Below are 24977 nucleotides of genomic sequence, written 5' to 3'. Positions count from 1 at the left end.
TTCCAAAATGTACAGATGTGGGAAGGTGTCTTCTTTTAAAAAAAGATTTAAGTTTCTTTATCAGATAATGAGAGGGATTTTTAATTGCATGCATTTGCAATATATGTGAATAAGATGCATCTGAATAAATAAAGCAGTTAAATGCTTAGTTTAGTGCCACTAAAGCTATTACTTTAAGGACAAGATGTAGATTTTTAAAGCTAACTGGATTTGTAATAAAAGTTAGGAGTTTCCAACGCCATCTCCACGATTTATCTTCCCTGTTTCCAAGACTCCACTAAAAACCTCAGCCTTCACTTACTAACACGACTTAGAGCCACTTCCAAAGTGTTTTCTGTGTTTCCTTCTCTGCTAGCAGCCAAGGAAACATCCCCCCCCCAAGCCTGAACTTTGGAAGTCCTTGCTGCTCCTCCGTGCCCTACAGCGCAGTTCACGTGGAGGGACGCAGCCGCCACATCTCCGTCGTCATCTCCACCCATGCTGATGCACCAGCTGCAATAATATTTCAAGTCAATCCCTGATTAGTTAGGGGAAGGTCAACTATTTCTGACTGGCCTTGCCCAGACGGAGAAACAGAATGAAGTTCTGCCATCAGTCTCCTAAAATAGAAGGCCCTTTTCATCTTTCAGGCTTGAGTCAGCCACATGGAACACAAATTAGGAGGCACAAACCATCTCACAGGGCACTGGGAAACACAGGCAGAAAGTCAAGTGAAGAGAAACTTCTTCAGATATGAGCTGTATTCAGCAAACTGCTTTTTAGACACTTTCCTAAAATTTTATTTATTTTACTGCTTTGTCTTAAGTAATTAGGAAAAAAGTAGTGTTGTTTTTTTTATTATTTTATTTTTCTTTAAAATAACTTTGACAATGAAACTGAGCGTGGGGATCTTTTTTGGAGGCTTCTTTGCAGCTCTGGGGGTTTTGCTTTTTCTGGTGGCATTTGGAACTGATTATTGGCTTCTTGCTACAGAAATAGGAAGCTGTTCAAATGCACCTGAAGATTCTGGGGTTAGTATGGACATTTTTATTTATAATGATAATTGTATCTGTAGGTTTCTTGGATGTGTTTTGTAAGAATTTACTGATGAAATTATGAATATAGTAATTTTGACCTGGTGGCCTTACAAATCTGCTTCAAAACCTCTTGTAACCAGCTGTAAGTAATTCTAAAATGAATCTGGCTTTTGTGATACAACTTTTGCAATATGACATTCTTTTAAAGGAATTATGTCTGTTTAGATATGCTATGGCTGATCTATATTGAGACACACTGAGCTTCATTATGATGGTGGTGTTTGTTACCTCAGCATCTTATTTCAGTTTGAGTCTTTCAGCCATTTGAAAATTGCATAATAATGGATTTTTATTATTTTTTTTTTTAACCCAAAGGGAGAGAAGGCCACTTTCCATCATGAAGGTTTCTTCTGGAGGTGCTGGTTTAGTGGAAATGTAGGAGAGAATAATGCCAGCATGTGGAATTTCTGGTATAGTAAGTAACCTTTTCATTTTACATTACCTGCAGTAGTTTGGTCTTAAAATTATCGTGTTTGGTTTTTTTTTTCCCATCTTTGAAATAACTGAATTTCATATGGCTTCTTTGGTGAGCAGATAAGAACCTTATAAGAAAATCTTGACAAATTTTTGTAACCTGTTCTAAAGGAATCCCAGGGACAAAATTGTGCGTGTTTAACTATCAGCTTACAGTGTGAGTGCAATGGCTCTCCTGTTAATCTGAGTCCATTCTTATCAGGACAGCCCCTTGATTCTTACTATTAGGCAGACTGTTTATTTCTGTAACATAGGGAAGTAACATAGCTTAGTGGTTGATAAGATCCATGAGTTTATGCTTGGAGAATTTCTCCAGCTAGTTCTTTGAGTGGGTTAAAGGAGAGCATGCACAACTCCACTGTGGAAGTGGTGTGGGACACATCATCTCCAGAAGAATCTCTCTAAGGAATTTACAGATGATCCTTTTCTTTCTTTCACTACACACCAGGATTCTGGAAGATCAGGTAGTGTTTAACAACCAAAATTATCTATGAAGAAGAGGTCAAACATAACTTCTTTTCCTGTCTTTGACCTTACCTCTGAGGTACAGATGTCCTTTTCCTTATTGGAAGATTTCCACAATCCTTGTGAAAAGCAGATGCCATCGTACACATTTGACTTCAATAACCCATAATATGTTGCTTGGTCTTAGGTGGCAAATGTAATATTCACTGTAATTTCCCCTTGTTAGTTATCTGCAGAATTCTGCAGCCAGGAATCTGAAATTTAAATGCAGTTTAAGCTATAGTCAGCCTTTATCTAACATAAGGAAGAAGATGATATTTTTATAAGCATTAAATTTAAAGAGTGAAATAATCTTTCTCTGGGGATATTGATTACATAGACTAAACTCATATTTGTTGAGGCAGTCAGCTTTCTAAAGATTCTTCATATATTTTTCATTGTTCTTTCACCAGAGAAAAAGTAATTTCCTGTTTTCTTCTTTTTTTTTTTTTTTTTTTTTTTGGGGGGGTGGTGAGGTGTGGAGTGTGGGACATGCAGTAATGAGACAGACATAATTAAAGTCTCACAAGAGAAATATTCATATGCACATTAAAGCATATGTATGCATTGCATATAAATTAAAGTGTGCCTGATCCTTGCCTTCAGCAAGGCTGCTTTACTGTTCCCATAGTACAAATCTGTGTTGCCCTTTAAGGAATATCCTTGGCAGGATACCAAGGTTGGTGTCTCCTACCAAAGCAAAATCCCCTTTAAAGATACTGTCTGGGAAAGGATCAGGAATATTGACCTATGAAACTCAATTTAACCATTGGAGAGCAGGCTTAAAATATTTTATTATTAAGGCAGTAAAATAATAATTTTTATCTTTCTCTCACTTTTAGCTAACCAGTCACCTTCTAAGAATTGTACACATGCTTACCTGTCTCCATTTCCTCTTATCCGAGATGAACACAATTCAACCTCCTATGACTCTGCAATCAGTAAGTAAATTTTTGGCTGTAAATAGATACAATGCCTGCAGTTTCAAGAAAACAATTTGGATGCTTCAGTATGAAAAAAACTTATCACTCCACACAGTTTAATTAATAGAATTTTGGTGCTTCATACTTCTCGTCATTTTACAACATGCATATTTAAACTACTCTTTAGCAAAGCATTTGAATGCTTAGCTTTAAGCATGATGGCAGAATGGAAGTAATTTCTAAAAATAAATTATATTTTCTTTTTTTAGTATTTTTTATCCAGCATAAAAAAGTATCTTCCTTGGGCTGAATGCATTAAATAACTACTTCTCATATATTCCAATATAAAGGTTTGTTTTGATTTTTTTTTAAATACAAAATAATGTGTGGAAATATTTATGCATTTTTCCGTTATGAGGAAGGAGGAGAGGGGCCCTGATATTGTCAAAAGTTTATTCAGCTTACTCAGATTTACAGCACAATTTGGTGTGCCTACTTCTCTCCACTGATACTACAGGAAGCTGTGGCACCAGAACTATCCTGAAGTGTGTCTCACCCATGAATAATGTAGCCTAAGGTTGTAGCAATGAACAATTTTGTTTTTTTAACTAATCTCTTTTTAAATATATATATATCCTATGTATTAGTTGAAAATACTGTGTTAAACTGAGATATTAACTGCAAGAAACTCTAATCAAGGAACAGATATAGCTAGCTAGCTAGCTGTAGAAAACATAAAGTAATTGAGAAGCTTAGGTTTGTGTAATACCTGGAAAGCTGTTTTTGCAACCCCAATTGGAAATATTGGTCATGTTTCATCCGATCAAGGGCTTTATGCAAATTTATTTGAAATAGATAGCTTCTGATACCTATTTCACATAACTTTTTAAATAACCCATTATGTGGAGATGCTACATGTCTCTGAGCTCTCTAACTCAGTGACTTAAGTGATCCTCTCCTCTTCTGAAGCTTAGGTGTCGCTTAGGTAACTTTGAACTGTCTTCAGAATCCAATTTTTATGCTCCAAACATGGGGGAAAACCAAACCAAACCAAACCAAACCAAAACCAGAAAAGTTGGACTGATAATGGTTCTGTTAATATTTAGAAATTATAAACTGTTTGACCAGGCAGAGTTCAGACCTGACTGTTCGGAGATCTAGTCTGTAACTTCACAGCACATCTAGAACAATTGTCTTTACATTTGAAAGTGACAGAGCCATCAGCTTTTAATAATCTAGACAGAGTTTGTATTCCACTATTCACTCATACATTCACAAAGGGTCCTCAAATTATATTGCATGATTACACAGAAGTGGACAAACAAAGAATAAGGAAAGGCAAAGGAATACCATCAAAAGTTTAATTAATTTTAGCTAATGTTTGCCAAAAGAACCACTGCTCAAATATAATTTTCCTATCTATATTTCATATTAGGAGATTAAAAAAAGACAGAACTATACTATAGATGCTGTCCCAGGTAGAGTGTATTCAGAGCCATTCCTGCTGTATAAATAGATAAAGTTGGATTGCTTTCTAGCTCATTAAAATGAAAAGAGGTGTGATTTTTTTATTATTTTTTTATTCCTCTAGTTCTTTTTCAGCATACAAGCTGAGTTATTTACTATTCGGGTATGCTTGTTCAAGAATTTTTCATGACTTTTTATGAAGAAGTTTATGTCATCATCTCTTCTGTTAGTTCAAAACTTGGTTCTCTTTTAGTCTAATTAAAACAGTCCTGCCTATGATATTTGGCAAACAAGTTTTGAAAAACTCTCTGGAATTTCAGTATTAAGGAATACTAGAGGGTTATACTCATATTCTTGATTCACAGTGGAGGAAATGGTTCTGTGTAAAAGCAAGTGATGAAAGCCATCAGATTGAATTAATGAAGATTTCATCAACTGCTTGTACATACAGTTATCTGCATCTAATACCTTACGTTGGCTTAGCAAAAGATTGAGGTATTGTCCCTTTTTTTGGTTCTGCTAGTGTTTCTTGATACATTATTACATTTTCATATTGCATTTTCATGACTCCTAGCTTTCTCTCTGTATTCACTTTTGTGGATAAAAAAAGAGAAATCTACCACATAGATTTATGACTATGTTTTTAGTGACTTGTTCAAGTCTTATTTTAATCCAAAGTGGATAAGAGAAAATATTCTATCATCTGAAAAATGCCTAGTTTTCTGTTTCATAGAAAAATAAACAACTGAATAAAATCTTGAAACTTCATTAGAAAAGTCAGACGTGTATACACGACACATTTTTCTAAAACCTCAAAGTAGCTTCTAACAGAACTATTTGCTTCTGAGCAAGCAAAGGCATGGGACCTCTTTCACAAACTATTTGGCTCAAGAAACTTTGGGACCTTATCAGAAGAATTTAGGTTTAATCGCAGCCCCCAGTGGAAACTCAAGTGTGGTTTGTTGGTGGAGCATCATGCTACGTTGCAGCTATAAGGGCTCTTGCAAATTTAAGTTTCCTGAGGAACACAAAATCTCTGATGATTTTTGATTGCAGTGAGCAGACCAAGTTCTCTATTGATACAACTCCTTTTGTTTCAGTGTTAGTAAGAATTTGGCTTTTCAGAGCTTTTCTGGGCCACAGTTCCAAAGAGGGTCTATATAATATATATCCCCTCTTAGCTTATTTACATCCTTTTATGGTTTTAATTTTTTTTAAAATGGTGTTTGTGTGATAGTTCTCAAAAGACTCAACTACAGAAGACCTTCAAGTTTAGACTTTCAGTGCACTTTTCCAAACCTTTTTCCAAAGGCTTAGTTCATTCTTCTTTCCAAACCTAGGCTATGAGCTCTTGGTGTTAAGAATCATAGCCTTAGATGGAAATGTGAAGACAGAAGCACCTATTGTGAGGCTTCTTTTAGGGATCTGAATGCATGTTTTAATGTCTCAGGTTTCTTTTCATTATTACTGTCAGATCTGTGGTCAGCTCTGAAGGGTTAGGTAGCACTGCTTTGAAATTGGAGTGTATTTTTCTGTATCTTTTAATCACAGTTATATTTTTTAAAATATCTTGGTGGAGAGGGGAGGTCCTTACCTACCTCCAGTGTGAGGTGCAGACCAGAGTAGTGCTAACTATGATTTATGATTAATGCACTTACAGAAATTTGCAGGCCATGCCATTTATCTTAACCTGAAATAATCAGCTGAATGAACTCAGGGGAGCCTGACTCTAGAGACTTTCTGTGATGGTACAGTGTTTTATAGTGACAGCTATTGCAGCATGAGGCTATTAAGTACACTTAAGTAGCACCTCATTGTGTTGGCAGAACATTTATTTGTATCATGAGTCACAAACATAAGCACAACAAAGTGCAAACCAGGAATAAAATAGTAAAAAAAAAAAATTAAATTAAATCAAACCAGCCCATAAAATGAAGGTGTCAGACATGCTAAACCTCAACATTCTAAAATAAAAATACATTTGTGTAATCAGAATCAGACTGGTTATCCCACCAAGCAATTTGAAAACATGATAATATAGTACTTAAATAATAATTCCTTGCTACCAGATTAATGCATAGTATCCTGTCATTAGATTACTTAACACTGGCATTCAAAGACTCACATTTGTATGAAATCCTCTTTTAGTATAGGACAATAGTATGGCTGTTTTTGAAGAATGTAAAAAGTCCTTACTCATACAAACAGTCCCATTTGCTATTGTGAGTTTATTCCTAAGAAAAAGAAGTGCAAGATCTAGCACTTAGTCAAGTAATTAATTTTATTTTTCAGGTGTTTTTTAATTGTATTTTATTTGGAAATAAACAATAGTTCTTTAACAGCTGTAAATTGCTTCAGCACCTTCTAAAGCTAAATTGGAAGCCATTTAATGGGGCTGCACTGACACATTAGTTTAATACTCTGATTTGTAGCTGCTGGTGCTTTTTTCCCCTTGATCATTAGTATCTTATATTGTCCAACACTGGGCACATTGCCAACATTAGAAGCAGTGCCTAATATAATGTAGAATATAGAGTGTTTATGGGACAGAAGCAGAATTTTCATTCAGCAACTATTCTGTGTAAAACGGTGTGATCAAATTTACTGGCAGGTTTGTTAATGGGTTGAAATTAACCTAAACTAATCTAGAAAATATCAGCAATGAAATCTGAAAGTAAAAATTGTGTAGTGAAGTGTTATCGGTAGCCTGTTTCTAGAGAAAAAAAAAATGCTGTCATGTAATGCAGTCACATAATTGCCCATGAGAGACTGTAATTTAGTAGACTGACTCAGGGAGAACTCCCAAGCCACCAAGCAGTGATAAAGCAAGAAGTATTTAAAAAAGCAATGTGTTCATACTGTGAATATTGTATTTGGTTTACTGTTAAGGTTGTAAAAAAAAAAAAAGAAAGATTATTACTACTTAGGGGTAGTAAAAGGTACTGAGTGCAAGTGAGAAAAGTTTTGCAAGGTTCGTTGTGTTGTCAGATGTGTCTACTGGGCTGCTGCTGATCTCATTTACAGCTGACTATCTGCAGAGAGGTTACTCCTGGTTTAAGGTAGCTCAGGCATTTCACCTTTGTATTTTATATCATGGATGGCATTTTGACAGCTCTTGTGAAAGGTATTTTGCTCTCTCTTCCATTAAACAGAGAGGTAAAAAAGAAATACTCTTAAGAACAATCCACAGTCAACTCACTTTAGTATGTGAGCTTGTGGGTGAAAATTCAAGGCAACTTTTCCAAGTAATTTTGGCTATCTTTTGTAATGTTAATGTTAATACAGCATTGTAGTCACATATGCATCACAATTTCTTCAGCTTTGCAGCACTTAATAATTCATGTTTGATATTGAATGCAATATTAAGTGGCTGGGTTGTGGTTTTTTTGATAGGCCATAGAAAATTATGGATTGGTGGCTGAGATTTTAGAACTTGACGACTTTAAACAAGACAAGAGGGCATGGTCTTAAGTTGTGGGTCAGTCTTTATTCAGTTATTCATTCAGTCTTCATTCTTCCTATGAGGAGAGGCTGAGGGAGCTGGGGCTGTTCAGCCTGGAGAAGAGGAGGCTCAGAGGAGACCTCATCACTCTCCACAACTCCCTGAAAGGAGGGCGTAGCCAGGGGGGGGTTGGTCTCTTTTCCCAGGCAACTCTCAGCAAGACAAGAGGGCATGGTCTCAAGTTGTGCCAGGGGAGGTTTAGGTTGGACATTAGAGAATTTCTTTACTGAGAGGGTGATCAGGCATTGGAATGGGCTGCCCAGGGAAGTGGTGGATTCTCCATCCCTGGAGATATTTAAAAAGAGACTGGATGTGGCACTCAGTGCCATGGTCTGGTAACTGCAGCGGGAGTGGATCAAGGGTTGGACTTGATGATCTCTGAGGTCCCTTCCAACCCAGCCAATTCTATGATTCTATGATTCTATGAACTCTTGGAAGTCAGCAAGGGTAATAAAAAAAGTGGTGCAGTTCCATGAGGTTGGTGGTAGCATCTCAGCTTCTAGGTGGGTGTTGCACTGTGTCATTAGCTAAGCTGTTCCTGAAAAATCCATTTATGGAGCTTCTGAGGTGTGCATGGATTCTGCAAAACAGCAAGCATGCCTTGCATGTGCCACAGCTGTGTAACTGTGTATTATTGCTTCTCTTTCCTGTCGTGCACCAGTAGCATCTGAAAACATGAACCTGTGGCTTCATTTTATCATCAATGCTGGGATCTACCATGCTAGGAAAGGCAGGATTTGACAAGTTTCAGCCACTTCTCCAAAATTTGGTCCTTTACTCAAAACCAGATACTTCTTCTAGTTCTCAAATTATGCACAAGTCTCCAGAGGAAACTAAATGAGGATCTTTAGGAAGAAAAGCAAGTAGCAAGGGAAAATTACAGGTCACGCAATGCTGGAGAAATATACTGTAGCTATAATGTTCCCATAGTGTACAGGCCAAATGGTGCAGAGCTCAAAGACAAGCATACTGTGTGTACTCCTGTTTTCCTCTAAGTACTATTTTATTTTTAGGCCTGCCTGTCACTGCCAAGGCAAATGTTGTACCCGACAAAGGGGCAGCTTACCAAGGCAAGTTACAGAACCTTCTGTTTAGCACTCTTGCAACACAGAGCAATGGTTTCTAAGATTAACACTGCAGATCTGTTTACATTGGACTCTGCAGTAGTGCTTGTACTTTGCTTCTTCTGCTGTCAGAATAATGAATGTATATGAGGTAGCTAAGGCTACTGTGGAGTACCTCAAAGAAGGGTACTTGTCATGTGAAACAGAGTATGGACTCACAACAACCCCAGGCAATGTTACAGTCTTGGGGAAGAGTGGCTGGAAAGCTGCCTGGTGGAAAAGGACCTCGGGGTGCTTGTCAGCACCTGGCTGAATATGGGCCGGCAGTGTGTCCAAAGAAGGCCAATAGCATCCTGGCTTGTATCAGGAATAGTGTGGCCAGCAGGACTAGAGAAGTGATGGTGCCCCTGTACTCAGCATTGGTGAGGCCACACCTTGAGTGCTGTGTTCAGTTCTGGGCCTCTCACTACAAGAAAGACATCGAGGCACAGGGGCGAGTTCAGAGAAGGGCAACCAAGCTGGGGAAGGGTCTGGAGAACAAGTCCTGTGAGGAGAGGCTGAGGGAATTGGGATTGTTTAGTATGGAGAAGAGGTGGCTGAGGGGACACTGTATCACTTTCCATAATGACCTGAAAGTGAGTTGTAGAGAAGTGGGTGCTGGCCTCTTCTCTCAAGTAAATAATGATAGAACTGGAGGAAATGGGCTAAAGTTGCACCAGGGGAAGTTTAGACTGGTATGAGGAAGAATTTCCTTACTGAGAGAGTAGTTAGAATGGATTGCCCAGGGAGGTGGTGGAATCACCATCCCTGGAAGTATTTAAAAGCTGTGTAGATGAGGCACTTCAGGACATGCTGTAGTGGGATGGTGATTTTTTTTGCAGGGGGGGAGGTGTTGATGATTGGACGCAGTGATCTTGGAGGTCTTTTCCAACCATGAGAATTCTGTGATTCTGTGACTATCTTATGAACTGATTCAGTGAGACTGTAAAATGGTGCAAACATCTCTTACCACCTTGGTACACAGAACATTTATTTCTTGAAACAAGTTGCTTGGATCAGAGTGTCACCGTTTTTTATGGGATAATGTAAATAAGCATAATGTAAATCATCATCTGTTGCTTTTTATCTGTCATGGTTGACCTCAAGCTCAGAGCAGCAAAGTCTTTGACTTGAAGAGTAAGATAATTTCTTAGTGTTTTTAATTTCAGCCAGCTCTTTTGCGTTCACCTATAGATGTTAAGGTAAATGGGAGCAGTGGGGATGCACAGTAATTTTAAATGATTAGCCCTGCAGGAACTGATCTTGCCCATCTAGGCAGAGAAGATGGGAAATATGATCTGAGCAAAAATGATCTGCAGAGAAAATAAGTGAAGGCTGCTTTGCAGAAAATTGCTTTCTTTTTAACTCCCTTACAAAAGAAGTCTAAAATCTCTTAGGATGTTTCTTCAGACCTACAAATGCCACAAATGACCCTAATGACTTACTGTCTTGCAGATTAGAGGGAGTAATTTTTTGTTTTGAAAAGTCACAGATTTGGGAGTAATTTTTTGTTTTGAAAAGTCACAGATTTGTGAACATTGCAGACTTTTTAACTGTCAACTCTATTTTCAAATCGATGCTTAATAACAGAGTTAGCTGGCTAAACAAGGATTAGGATCATCAGAATTATCTGTTCTTCTCTAGAGTAAAGAACTACTTCCAGAAAAATAGAATGTAAGGTTATTTCAGGTGACAGCTAGGTCAAATCAGTATTTCACATATAATGCATAAAACAGTTATGCTGTCAGAGGAGAGTTTTCCTCTTGTATAGCTACAAAGAGGTTTAAGAAATTTTTCATCAGTTACATTTGTACTCCTTTTGTGTTCAGTTTCCAGGAATATTTGAACAAATCAAGCTTTTCTGGTAAAATTGCTCTATAAGCAGACTTCGAAGTTTCCTGCATGAAGAACAGATAATGAAACTGTACACTGCTTTTGTAGCCCTGGAGAAGCTTGTCCTCATCCATTCAGCAAACAGAAACCCTGCTGTATGGCTTAGGTGACTGACCATAATGACATGGAAGGAAGCTTTTTCAAGGTCCATTTTGGCCAATGTGTCCTATTATGTAGCATGACTTTGAAGTACCTTGGGCTATTCATGTAAAAGAGTGGGGTGGTTATAGATTGATTTAGCAGTATTAGGTTTTAAATGAGGAAGTAATGTCCCATGGACTTGGGGACTGTGATGAAGCTTAGCAAATTAGCCCCAGGAGTGAAATAATATGAAATTGCTTCATAGATGCAGGACTGAAGGACTTGAGAGATTTACTTTTCTAAGCCTCTATTCACTGTCCATTTGCATTAAGTGAATAATTTAACTATGTGTTTAACTTTAAACAAGTATCCTGTTAAGAGGCAGAGTACTTAAAGCAGAACACATACTTAACTGCTTTCCTGAGCCACAGCCATATTTCTTGCCTATTATTTCCATATTTGTTTGTTTATGTGGAAAGACTTGTATTGGATATGAACCAAAATACAGGTTTAACCCTTCTGCCAGCTGCTTTCAGGCTCGGCCATCCTTCCAATGCCAAATCTGCTAATTGGTGCTGTGGAAAATTGCCTCTGAATGTTTTTCTTGGTTTAAAAGGATGCTATTTTAAAAGTGTGGCTAATGTGACATGCTGAACATGATCTAGGTAATACATTTACAAGGCTCATATAAGTGAGACAGTACACTAACATTAGTTAAGCTGGTCCAGTTAAAAACTATAGATTTTTTGAGCACTTTAGTGGGAAGCACAAGCTGATAACTGGTGCACCTTCAGATTTCAGATGAGAGCAAACTCAGAGTATTCCAAAATTGGTGGCACTACCAAGCTGTAAGGATTTGAAAGTTTCAGGATATGAACCGTTGTAATAGTTGCTTAGTTGTGTTTTGCAATAACAATAAGTAGGTGCTGTCAAATGGTAAGTGGCAGTTTCTTTTGTGACTCACTTCTGACTTGCCAGCTGGCTTACATGCTTTCCCTCAGTTGGGTGGAAATGTTTTTCTCTGACTGAATTGTCAGTGCTTCAAGATTTTCAGATCTGACGATGGAGATCTTGCAACTCATAATTTTACTGATGGGTTGTGTTAACGTACTAAGTTTTAAATCCATGGGAGGAATCTATGTGACTCTTGCAGCATTTGTAAAAGGATGACTTTGTTAAATGAATGTGCAATTAAGCAGCTAAAAAAATAATTGTTTGAAAGACTCTTCTGGCCAGAGTATGTCACAAAACTCCCGGCTCATTTATCACCAGCTGCGTCCATTAATTCTGCACTGGTTGGCAATGTCTAACAAGGGCTTCTGAGATGTTGCATTCTAAATTTAATAAAATACAAAGATCTTTAGAGCAGGAATAGGCTGGTTTAAAATCCCTAACTGTTTCTTTTTTTTCAGAAATTTTGTTCACGCTGTTTTGAATTTCTTTATTTTCCGTCCTGCTTTAAATTTCCTTCTATTGAATATGATTATATGTAAATAAAATTACCCAGTTGTAACTTGTAGAGAACTTACACACTGCTGTTGGTGATATGGTCTGAGCACCAGCAGTGTCAATAAGTTACACTCTCTGCTTCTCTGAGACAACTTTGGTAAAACAATTGTATCCTGTCAGCCCAAGCATTTCTCCCAAAGCTACAGCTTTGGTGTACTATTTTTTGAAAAGCATGAATCTCATCAAGTTGCTATCTTTCAAGTTACTGCTAAATATTAAGCAGATGGATATAATTCATGGCAACTTGCAACCTATTCTTCATGAGCATCAGGTAAGGACTGACATTCAAGCTTGATTTGTTCCACATGATATATAAGGTTTATGTGCAATAAAATGAATGTTTGATTTGTTAAGAAAGAAACTTACGAGGAGGGGAAAAGAAAAATCTTTGATAGACAGATATGCCACCTTTTTAAGTTCTAAAAAGTGTTGTATTCTTTTTTTTCTATCTTCCCTTTCTCCAGTTTATCGTGGCTTCTGGACAGTTCTTATGCTCCTGGGAGTGCTTACTATTGTGATGGCCAGTTTCCTCATCATCTGTGCAGCTCCGTTTGCCAGCCACATTCTCTACAAAGCTGGAGGAGGCTTTTACATCATTGCTGGTTGGTATACTGTTTGCTCAGTTAAAGAATAGAAAGGATGAGGGACTCCTTCTGTTTTCCATGACCAAAATTGACATTAATCATAGTTAAAATACAGAAAAAGCATAGCATGCTTCTGTCCTTTGGCTCATGGAGGGCTTGCCTGAGACACAGCTTTTTCCGCAGCCATGCAGCTCTTCTAGAAGCTACTTTTGGATTAAGATACAAAAGATCATGGAATTGCACTGCAATTTCAATCTGTCTGTTTGGTGTTTGTTTGGGGTTTTTGTTTGTTTTTTTGTTGTTTGTTTTTTTTTTTTAATCAGGAAATAGGATGTGTATTCAGGGATGCTGCCTTTTGGGATTCTCAAGGGCTTTAGCTAAGGAGACATTTGATTTTATCACGTCACCAATATATTGTAAATGTTTTGGATGTGGTTGAGCACACAAAATAGTTGTCACGTGTGACTAAGTGGGAGTTCTAAACCTCTGAATGAAAGATAGCAAAGAACTGAATTCCCTCCCTGCTCCTAATCCATGCAAGCTCTGGAGTATGCATACCCCCTAGGATTCAGATTTCATTGGCAGGTCTCTGGGATGCTGTTCTGTTAACCTTGAGAAGTCTGGGAAGATATCACACTGATGTGTTTTATGATGTAAATGACAGTATGTGATCAGTCACTGTTCTTTTTTTGTACAAAGCTGGGTTAGAGGCAATACTGTGCAAGAACTGTTGTGTTATAGGGTAGAACCACTCATATCACAACCAAAAGGCCTCAGTGCTCTTTCTGCTCCTGTAACTAACCTGCTGACCTTGCTTACCCACTTCACCACCAGCACTTCATATGCAGCTAGTGATAATTATCCCCTTTTAAAGAACCCTCAGTGAACTACACGAAGTATTTTCTAATTTTTAAGAATCTCCTGCACACTTGCATTTGATCCCTGGAGAATTAGTCCTTCACACTTTTTAAAATATATAAAAATCCTATTTATAGTCTGATGGAAATTCTAAGGTATTTCAATGCTTTTTGTCACTGTTTCACAGGGTAAGAGCTCATGTAGGTCCTGCTCTTTTTCTGCATTTGTAATCTGTAAAAAAACTCATCTGTCACCAGAAAGAAGCAGAGGCTGTTAGAGAGTAAAAGCCACTTGAAAGACACCAGAAACCAGCAGGCAGAGGTGCAAAGCAAAGTGTGTGTGTTCCACTCTGGGTCAGTCCATCTGCCCTCTTTGAGGCAGGAGAAAGTTAGATCCTTTGGGCCTTTCTGCCTTGCTCACCCTTTGTCCCTGGAGAGCAGATTTTCTTCAAGGGAAATCCTGACTTTTTTACTGTCTCTGTATATACAGTCTTTCAACTTCAGCACTGGTCTCAGTCAGGGTGTCAGAAAAGAGATGTGTTATTTTTATTAGTAACATTCTTGTTATTGAAAAGTGAAGATATTCAGCAAAATTCTGCTATTATTGCCCCAAATAAAGTAGTGGCAGCAGAGTATAAGACTCAGTTTGGACAAGGGATGTTGCCTTGGGTAAGGGGATCTGCAAGCTCTTCTGCATCTACTCCCAGTCACATTAGTAGGGCAGGGCTGCTTGGGGAAGGTACCAACTGTAAATATCCGTGCCAACATTTCAGATCACCCACAAGACCATTGAAAAAAAGTTGGTTTCTCTCAGCTTTTCTCACAAGTCAGTATACTTACAAAGCGGAGGTCTGGGTTTAATTGTATCATGAATTAAAATCATACTGGAGAGACCATAAAGACATAAAAAGAGCTTATAAATGCTTTGCATTGTCAGTAGCTATGTCCTGTGGGATGCCTTGGGCAGCAATTCAGTTTCCTGTCTTACCACAGTGTTCAAGTAGCTGTTGTACTTGGCAGAACAGGAGGCTTCTGAGAAAGAAGTTTGACACCACGGTAGTTCTGTAGAAGTTTGGAAGAAGAGAGGAAGGTCTGTCATTTTCCTGCTTACATACGTCTTCAAAGAAAAACACTAGATGAAGTAATTTTAATACTTGCTATTGGACTGAAGTATTTGAATCCTTCTGCAACCTTAACTGACAGATTACATAACAGATAAATGTTCTGCCTCAGCTGAAGAAAACAGCTTGTAGAGTGGTCTGCTGTGCCATTTTAGGGTTCAGAAAGCAGCTGAAGAAATTGTTGGGAATGGGATTCATGCCAACTATTTAGCCATTTGAAAGCTAAGAAGTTTGGACGAAATAACTGCTTAAACTTTTAGTGTCAATAATAAGAAACACACTCTCAGTGGGACAATTCACCTTATCCAGTGCCCGCATGAAATTTGAATTTCTTCCTGTCACTCCAACACTGAATTGATTTATGTATAAGCATTTGAGGTGGCTTTTCAGTTGTGCTGCTTTCTTAGTGGATGTGTACAAGCATCCCTTGCTGCTCTGTCCCATGCATATGCCTTTTATTCCATTCCATAGGGGCATATGTCACAAAAGTTAAAGCCCTGCTTGAGACACTAGCTACAAAGCTAGGAGTTAATGTACACTGTATGCCAACTTTTTGCCCAGTTTTTATCCTTTAAGTAGCAGGTTTGAGACCATCATTGCCTGGGCTCCTCACCTCTCACCCAAATTACCCACTGAAGGACTCAAAGTTTCTCTGCAAGCATCGCAGGTGGCCATGTGGATAAACTGAAAAAGTTTATACTCCAAGGGAGTCACAGAATTCTCTCCACAATGTCACCTACCTGTGCCTCGAAAAAGCAGCAAGCCTGCACACAGAATAACTGTGATGTTTGGTCTATGTCAGAATCACAGACCTGTCTTCTGTTCATCCTCATCTTTAAGAAAGGCTGCCCACCTTTCTTATCCAGTAGTGCAGCTGAACTACCACAAATGGAGAGGCACACATAATTATTAATATTTGTGGCAGCTCACTGACTAGCAGTAATCCCTCTTAAGCTTTGTAACCACATTAACTGCCTGAGGCTGCAGGTGAAGCTACAGATGATACAGCTGTGGGAAAACAGTCTGCTTCTGTTCCATACCACAGTCCTGAGCACTGTCTATGCAGCCTCTCCTCCGTGTCTATCATGTAGAAGATAGACCAAGAGCAGATACAGTAGTGTAGATTGTAAGAAGTCCTATAGTTGCTTAAAAGGTCATAGAAAAAGAATGAAAATGTGCTGCAAATAAATCACTTAGAGAAGCCTTCAGTAACATCCATAATTACCTTGGACCAGTTCCTGCTGGATTGTTGGTGAAAACTGTCCTCTTGTACTGATGTCAAACAAGCAAGCCCCCAGGATATACACACCCTTGTGAAGAAGCAAGATTAGAAGTAAATGTATGATTTCTGTTTCCTACCAAAAGGGTGAAAAGAGCTGATATTTTAATCCTAGCTCCTAGATGAGGACAAAAATCTGTCTTCAGAGATATGTGCCAACTACCAAAAGTCTGAAATGAGATCCTCTGCATATACTTCAGAGTGGAATGTCAACTATACTTTTTAAATAAAGGACACAGGAGGCCAAAGTAGGTGGTAGAATCTGTAATAAGGACAAGGACAAAAAATGCAATTGAAAAAAAGAATACACACACACACTTTTTCCTCAAGTGAGATAAAGAGTTCTAAACTTCTAGGCACAAGTAAAAAGCTCACATCATTCTTTCCTGCACCTGTTGTCTTCATGTCTGCATAGTAAAAGATTCATGCCATAAACAGCCATTCACCATTGACAAGTGAAAGGCATTTCTACGTGGGAAGAATAAGTGCTAAAGGCCAGCAAACTGTTTCTTGAATTCATAGGCATTTCTAAAGGTTCTGTATTCTTTCTGCTCTGCAATATGCACAAGTATTTGTTTGAAAGGAATTCAAAAGAACAAATGCAAAAGACAGAAAAGAATGACCTCAGAGAAGTCCATGTCTTATCACACTGCACAGGGCTGTGTATCAAACGTGTGTTCTTAAAAAATGCAAAACGGAAAAAAAAAAAAAAAGGAAAAGGAGGAGAAGGGAGGTATTTACTTGCTTAATCTCTCTCAGACATATTTCAAGTTCTAGGAATAATTTCTCCCATCATTCCTGATTCATGCAACTGCTGGCTTATTTTGTACTCACTAAAAGACACGGGCAAATGGACACCCGGACACTACACAAAAGGTCTAAATGCTGAAAATGTAGAAATACATCATAGAACCTTTGTTCCTAAAAACTATTTGCTTCAGGAAATTGTGGAGTTATTTTTCAAACTCAGTAATTTCTCCTTGGAGCTTGGCTATGAGAATTCATGAACGAATAAACCAGAATAAACATATATTAATTTTAGTTTTTTCTCCTCCACAACACAAAGGCATTCCTATTAATCTTGTAATGGGTGCTTTCACAGTGTATAATATTCTGAAGGAAGGAGACAAGGTAGAGAGGCAAACATGCGGATACAGATGTAGGATAGAATAGCAGTAGTGTACTTAAATTAGTAGAGAGATTCTCCCATTGTCTGCCACAAACAGCATAAAATTTATCTAAGAAAACACTCCCCAACAGTAAAGAATCTAATTCTAACCTCTCTTCAGTTTTACATGGATTCTGCTGATGTTTCTGAGTTAGTAGTATTCTAGTGATTGTACCAGATTCTTCAAAAACAAGTTCAAATCTTGCTATTAAAGGTGAAGTAAAGAAATAGCCTAATTTAAAACTATTTGCAATATATGATTCTTCTTCAAAAAATACCATAATCCCTACATATAAATTGAGACATTGAAATTTTGGAGTGATGGGATCTAATTTAAAGGACTTTAGCAGAGCAAGTTAGACAACTGCTTAGTAATATTTTGTATTGTCTTCATTCCAATGCCTTTCTTTTTGTTTAAATACACCTCAGTGAATGGTACCTCACCAAGTGGCAGAAATAAACAAAGCAGAATGCTGCAGAAATAAGATAGATGTGGGTACAAAGTAGAAAGCAGAATCTGTATTTATTAACAACTCTGCCATGGTATGTCTTAAGCAAATCTGCACCTTGGCTTGGAGGAGCCAGAGTAAAGAACTGAGCATGGATATTTAAAACCTCTGTACATGATATTAGTTGTCTCTGTGCCTCATTTTTCTTTCTACAAGATGGAGATAAAGCAAGGTTTCGATCTATATGTTTGTAAATGTCATATAAAATGCTGACTGTTATTTGACATGACTATTACAGTTCATAATGCAGAGACAAAATTGATATCTTATGGCCTGTAAAAAATACTTCACATGTTATGTATATCTGAATTTTACATGCTGCTCAGTCTGATGCACAAATGGTTCTTGATGCTGCTTTTTTTCCAAAACTTTCTTTCTAGCATCCTTCTATTTTGTTAAAATAAGGCAATGCGAGCAGCCATGAAACCATATAATCTGAAAAGAAACAACATTATTTTGAAATCTAACAATCAGATATGTATTTAACCTCTGCTAACCATTCATTAAGCTTGTAACTTGCTTTTGAATCAGGTATTCTGATGCAATCGATGTGGATACCATCAGGAAAAATTCCATAATTCAAAGAAACTTGCACATGTGCTTAAATTTAAGCACAATCTGAAATGCATAATGGATAGGAAGGAACTAATGCCTCTGGTCCTTTTAAGCAGATGCACTAGTGATAACAGAAGTACAAGATCTGCTTCCCTGCCCTCACCATTGCTTCTAATCTTAGGAAAAAAGACCAAAGAGACAAAGCAGAGTCTGCCTGTTAAAAAATGTTCATTTACCTTTTTCTCTACTACAATTTGTAACATAAAGAATCGGAATCATAGAATCACAGAACTGGCTGGGTTGGAAGGGACCTCAGAGCTCATCAAGTCAAACCCTTCATCCACTACCACTGCAGTTACCAGACCATGGCACTGAGTGCCACATCAGTCTCTTTTTAAATATCTCCAGGGATGGGGAATCCACTACTTCCCTGGGCAGCCCATTCCAATGCCTGATCACCCTCTCAGTAAAGAAATTCTCTCTAATGTCCAACCTAAACCTCCCCCGGCACAACTTGAGACCGTGCCCTCTTGTCTTGCTGAGAGTTGCCTGGGAAAAGAGACCAACCCCCCCCTGGCTACCCCCTCCTTTCAGGGAGTTGTAGAGAGTGATGAGGTCTCCTCTGAGCCTCCTCTTCTCCAGGCTGAACACCCCCAGCTCCCTCAGCCTCTCCTCATAGGATCTGTGCTCGAGTCCCTTCACCAGCCTGGTTGCCCTCCTTTGGACCTGCTCCAGGACCTCGATATCCTTCCTGAATTGAGGGGCCCAGAACTGGACACAGGACTCGAGGTGTGGCCTCACCAGCACAGAGTACAGGGGCAGAATCCCTTCCTTGGACCTGCTGGCCATGTAAGGCTCAGTAAACTCCTGTGAAAAGTTCTTCACTCCCATAAAATCATAACTCTGTGACAATTAGACAAAAAGAGCACAAATGAATTAAATGCTATTGGAGGCAACAGGACATGGTTGGTTTCTACATATCCCAATTCTACTGTTTAAGAACACACTAAGAAATCTACCTACTAATTAACCTCCATTAGGAGACAGTGAGAACCCTTAAACACTCCTCTAGTGCCTTCATTAACTTGGAGGGTTTACATATTCTTCTTTTCTTTTTCTTTCTTTTAAAGATGGACATTTATCTCTGCTTGACACACATTTCTTTAGCAAATTTTCATACCCAACAATTTGCTACACACAGGTATTAGCAGCTTGCTGTGAAATCACCTGATGCATTGCAGTTTCCCTGAAGTTTTACCACTGGCAGCACTGGCTGCCTATTGTGCATCTATATGGAGTTGGCTCTAGTTTAATCAGAATTACAGAATGCTTTGGGTTGGAAAGGGCCATGGAAAGTCATCTAGTTCCAATTCCCCTGCCATGGGCAGGGGCACTTTCCACTAGACCAGGTTGCTCAGAGCCCCATCCAACCTGGACTTGAGCATATCCAGGGAGGAGGCAGCCACAACTTCTTTGGGCAACCTGTGCCAGTGTCTCACCACCCTCAGACTAAAGAATTTCTTCCTACTGTGTAATCTAAATCTATCCTCTTTCAATTTGAAACTATTACCCCTTGTCCTATCACTACATGCCTTTTAACAAAGTCCCTTCCCAGCTTTCCTGCAGTCCCCTTCAGGTACTGGGAGGCTGCTAGAAGGTCTCTGTGGAGCTTTTTCTTCTCCAGGCTGAACAAGCCCAACTCTCTCATTGTGTCTGCATAGGAGAGGTGCTACAGCCCTCTGATCATCTTTGTGGCCCTCCTCTGGACTCACTCCAACAACTCCATGTCCTTCTTGTCTTGGGGCTCCAGTACTGCACAGAGTGGGGTCTCACAAGAGTGGAATAGAGGGGAAGAACCAGACACAAAAAGAGAATTGTCACAGTTGGAAAAGACCTCTAAGATCACTGCATCCAGCTGTCAACTCAGAAAAGAAAAATACATAAGTAAATAAAAAATTACCTCCTTCACCCTGCTGGCCACACTTCTTTTGATGCTGCCCAGGACAGAATTGGCATTCTAGACTGCAAACACACATTACCAGCTCACATTGAGCTTCTCATCCAACAACACTCCCAACTCCTTCTCTTTAGGACTTCCCTCGTTCCATTGTCTACCCAGCCTGTATTTGTGCTTGGGATTGCCTTGACTTAGGTGCAGGACCTTACATTTGGCTTTGTTTAACTATTTAGAAGGTGTTGCTTTGGACTACCAAAAGAGTTAGGGGTGCCCATTCTGAGACTGGAGCACCTCTGAAGGAATCTTTATTTTGTGGCAGATGCTTCTGGCTAACGGGGTTATGCAGCTTTGTGACTGCCCACAGTGCCAGAGGTGAAAAAGAAAGGCCTGCTTGCACTTTCTGTAATCTACTTTCCGTAGATTTCACTACTTTCTGTAATTTCCGTTTTGGAAAAAGTACACCCCAATGTAGAGAATAAATAGAAGGTTATAGACATTTGAAAATGCACAGACACAGCCATCTGAAGAGATACATTCCAATATTTGTATGGATTTTGCCGTATTATCTATTTATCTTTCCAAATCTTTGGGCTGTATATATATATGTATATATGTATATATATATATTTAAGTTTTGAAGCCTTAAACATATATATATGTATATATATATACATATATATATATTTAAGTTTTGAAGCCTTAAACAAGCTTCACAACTCTAATAACTCCTTTTATGAATTTTGTCCCAAATCTTTTTACGATTTATATCAGAATTTGCTAAACAGTTACTCTGCTTGGTTCTAATTTTCCTGTATTGCCAACATTATCTGTTATCATTAGATACTCTGTTACAGGAATCTTCTGCTCAATTTAACTTGTATTTAGAGAGTCTTCGGTTTAATTTCTCATTCTTTATGTCTGGCCCTAAGGTGATCCTTCTTACTGCTTGTTTCACCACTTGTAAATTTAATGCAATCGCAGCTCTAAATTCCATCAAAATTGAGTTTTAATTCAATAAAGTACTTTCAAAATTGAATTTATGCCTTTTAGAGCTGAGTGCTGATTTTTTTAAAAACTTTGTTTTGAATTTGAGCCCTACCAAAAATGTAATCCTGGAAGTATATTTCATACACGGGAAATGTGTCTGCATCCTTCTCTATTTAGTTTTTCTCCTGTCCTTCAGCTTCATAAAAATTGCAGCTCCTTTGAGATTTTGAATTGTGCCTCAGGCTAACTACTTCAGCTCATTTTTTTGGTGGGCATCAAAAGGCATGGTTTCCAAATACTGAGCTGTAAACTCTCACCTGCCAGATGTTCAGGATGTCCAGAATGTAAAGCTATTACATTTTGACAATGAAGCACTAATAAGAATGTCACCAGATCACCAATTTAAGCTGCTGCAGCCAACCTTTCTCATTTTGCCTCGAGAAAATTAGGGAGTGATGACAAAAGTAGCTCCCTTGTAAGTGTGTAGGAAGGGCAGGGAGAGGAAGTGGTGAGGCAGCATCTCGGGTTGGGGAGGGGGAATGGTAACCATGACAGGTGACCAATTCAGTTTGGTCTGGAAGTAAATTCCTGTCCATGGATGCTTAAAAAGTGCATTAATGGTCTTTGTTACAAATGCCACATTTGTTCAAGGTTGCATTTCAAGTATTTATCAGAGTAGGGAGGAGACCACAAATAGGTTGGACTTATACTCTGCTGCCTTCTACTCTATATCTTCGACTTATACTCTACAGACTGTCAACTCAAATTTGGCAATGGATTCCCAGGGGTATGCACTGGCTGATGGTTTTAATGAGGCACCTAAATGTACTGGGATAAAAATATAATGGGATGGTGTCCCCTAAATATTTTAATGCTGGGATAGTCCTGCTGTTGTAACTGTGCTGTGACAGCTGAAGCTACCAGCTCAGGGAGCAAGTGGGTACAGGCTGGAGTATGCAAAAAATTCAGACTTGTGCCCTCAGTTTTCTAGCAGATTTGCTAGATCATCTGTGCTTCAGGCTTGCATTTCTCAAGTGTCCACATTCCTCTGAAGTGAAATGAAATATTAGTTGTGCAATTGATACTTTGAGAAGTACTTTCTTATATCTCCTTCTCGTGTATAGTAACAAAGAGATTAACAAAGTTTGTAGGGACATGTGCTCCTGTTACTACCATATGTAAACAATACAGAGGCCTTTCAGAGGAGTGGTTGGGAAAAGGCTGTGAATTATGTGGTGTATTAATTCCAGGAAATGGTTGTATCCAATCTGAGGTTAATACTAATAGCCTGCTTCATAGCTCTTATTTCACTATTGTTGGGTTTTGTGACTATATCAGGCATTCCTTTTCTAATGTGGATGATTTTGAACCAAATACATCTGAATTTGTTTGCAAAATATTTTAGTAGAATACTCTGAAGGCAGTAGGTTCCAAACAAAACCCTTTTCATAAGAAAAAAGAAGCAAATGTAGAAACGTGAAGATGACTGATAAAAAGATTTCCCACCTCTTTCTTCTTTTCGTATTTCATCCAGAAGACAATGATAGAAACTATGACAGCATTTGGGAAGTAAAAGTAGGGTTTTTTTTCCAGATTGCCTATCCTATTTTCTTTCCTTCCCCCTTCCTTGGTTCCTGAATTCAAAACAGTAAACACCCACTTGAATCTTGTCCCTAAACACTCCTGTGTTTCAGTCTGCCTACCAAAACCAGGTGTATCCTCTGTTGTGGGAGTCTGTATGTTCATGCAAATCAGAAGCAAGATGGAGATTGTCCTTCTTAGAGGCAGCCAAAGGTAAAATATATCCAGTGGAGGCTGATTGTGCCTTGCAGACAGGGCCTCAAACATTGCTCTAGGTTTCTAGGTAGTACAGTAAATGCACCCACCATTTGCCTCACAATCTTTTGTTAAAACCTGGTATTTCTTTTCCAGGTGTCTTGTTTTCGATGGTAGTCGTGATGTATGTCATCTGGGTCCAGGCGATGGCTGATCTGGAAAACTACACAAACATGAAAAAAATGGATTGTGTGGACTTTGCTGTTTCTGTACGCTATGGCTGGTCTTTTATGCTGGCTCCTATAGGAGCATTTTTTTCTTTATTAGCAGGAATGCTGTTCTTGTTGGTGGGGCGTGCCATTTATTTACACTCAGACTAGTCACAAACTGCTGAAGGGAATACTGGAGTCCTAGTGAAACTTCATGACAATTGTAAACTGGAACACAATTTTATACATTATTACCATTGTGGCAGTCCTGAGTGTTCAGGCAGACTTGTGCAATTTCTTCTGTTACTTGTTTAAGGGTAAAGGACACAAAACTCAACATAGGAAGAAACCACCTTTAGTCTCAACTAGTTGTTTTTATTTCTAAAGAACACCCATGGTTCTTCATATTGTAATATTACCATTTTTGCAGTCTTGCAAACAGAGGTAGGCAAAAATTTTCTGTAATCAAAAGCCCATCCGAAAGTGGGCCAAATCAACATTTTATACATATGTCTTTTAAAATTTATCTTGTGCTTCTGCTTGTGGAGAATGGTACAAGGTAGAGGGGAAAGCAAACATACAAACACAGTAATTCAGTCTACCTCCTCTCCTGTTTTCCACTAATTACCTTAGCTTTAATACAAGAAAACATGTCTGCACTTTATATAAATAGCATGCAGTTGCTCATGCAGCATCCATGGGAAGAAGACAAGAGCAAAGACAATTACCATGAACAGTGACCTGGTGCTAGTCTGTAAAAACTTAACTGCTTCCATTTCTCTTTTCTGTATGCATTTGAAAACTGTATACTTCTGTATTCTGAAATCTGTGTTTGTTGCATGATTCTATAAGCCAATATGCCATAGTTAAATTGCTTGCGCGAGTTATGCCAGAATTTTACTTTGAATGATAGCATTAATATTTTAATCAAGTTTTGACCCCTTGATTTTTGAGTGAAATAATTGGCTCCTTCAGCAAACGTTTTCCTGGGTGTTTAAAATGATTTTTTTTTTTAAAAAGAATATTATAAAGTCAAAATCTAGGACATGAAAATGTATGTTTTATATGGCCTTAATTTTCCTAAATATTAAAGATCTGTGTTATAGACCAAGTCCAACTTTCCTACTAGTCATCCTTGGGAAAATAATGTCCCCCAAGACAGAAGGGGAGATGGATTTGGTTCTTCACTGTAGGAGTGGCTGTTCTTCTGTGTGTGTGTTGTGTGTGTGCATATGTTTGGAAGATGGGTGAGAATGGGATGGTACGCATGGTATGGAAAAGATGGGGTGGAGTTTTAACAATGGAGAAACTTTGTTTGGCATTGCACCCAAGATGAAATTAAATCCATCTGAGAGTGTGTTGGTTTTCACTTTGTAACTCAATGCAGAATAGTTTGGGACTGCTGGGGGAAAATAAAGATTGCATGTTGGTTTCTTCTTCATA

General features: G+C 38.4%; 1 protein-coding gene across 1 annotated transcript; it reads left to right on the top strand.

The window, feature by feature from the left end:
- Positions 1 to 654: 654 nt before the first annotated feature.
- Positions 655 to 24064, top strand: TMEM182 (transmembrane protein 182). The gene is made up of 5 exons (XM_071744889.1): positions 655 to 1010; positions 1392 to 1491; positions 2897 to 2995; positions 12997 to 13134; positions 23482 to 24064. The coding sequence occupies exons 1-5, from the start codon at positions 870 to 872 to the stop codon at positions 23703 to 23705; spliced, it is 702 nt and encodes a 233-aa protein (XP_071600990.1). The 5' UTR covers positions 655 to 869; the 3' UTR covers positions 23706 to 24064.
- Positions 24065 to 24977: the final 913 nt, after the last annotated feature.

The sequence above is a fragment of the Heliangelus exortis genome, chromosome 1, assembly GCF_036169615.1.
Source record: "Heliangelus exortis chromosome 1, bHelExo1.hap1, whole genome shotgun sequence".
NCBI lineage: Eukaryota > Metazoa > Chordata > Aves > Apodiformes > Trochilidae > Heliangelus > Heliangelus exortis.
This window is presented reverse-complemented; position numbering and strand designations above follow the sequence as displayed.

Coding starts and splice junctions, on each gene's coding strand:
- TMEM182 (XM_071744889.1), top strand. CDS start 870: ATGAAACTGAGCGTGGGGATCTTTTTTGGAGGCTTCTTTGCAGCTCTG. Junction 1,492..2,896: donor CATGTGGAATTTCTGGTATA/GTAAGTAACCTT, acceptor TCTCACTTTTAG/CTAACCAGTCACCTTCTAAG. Junction 13,135..23,481: donor AGGCTTTTACATCATTGCTG/GTTGGTATACTG, acceptor TTTCTTTTCCAG/GTGTCTTGTTTTCGATGGTA.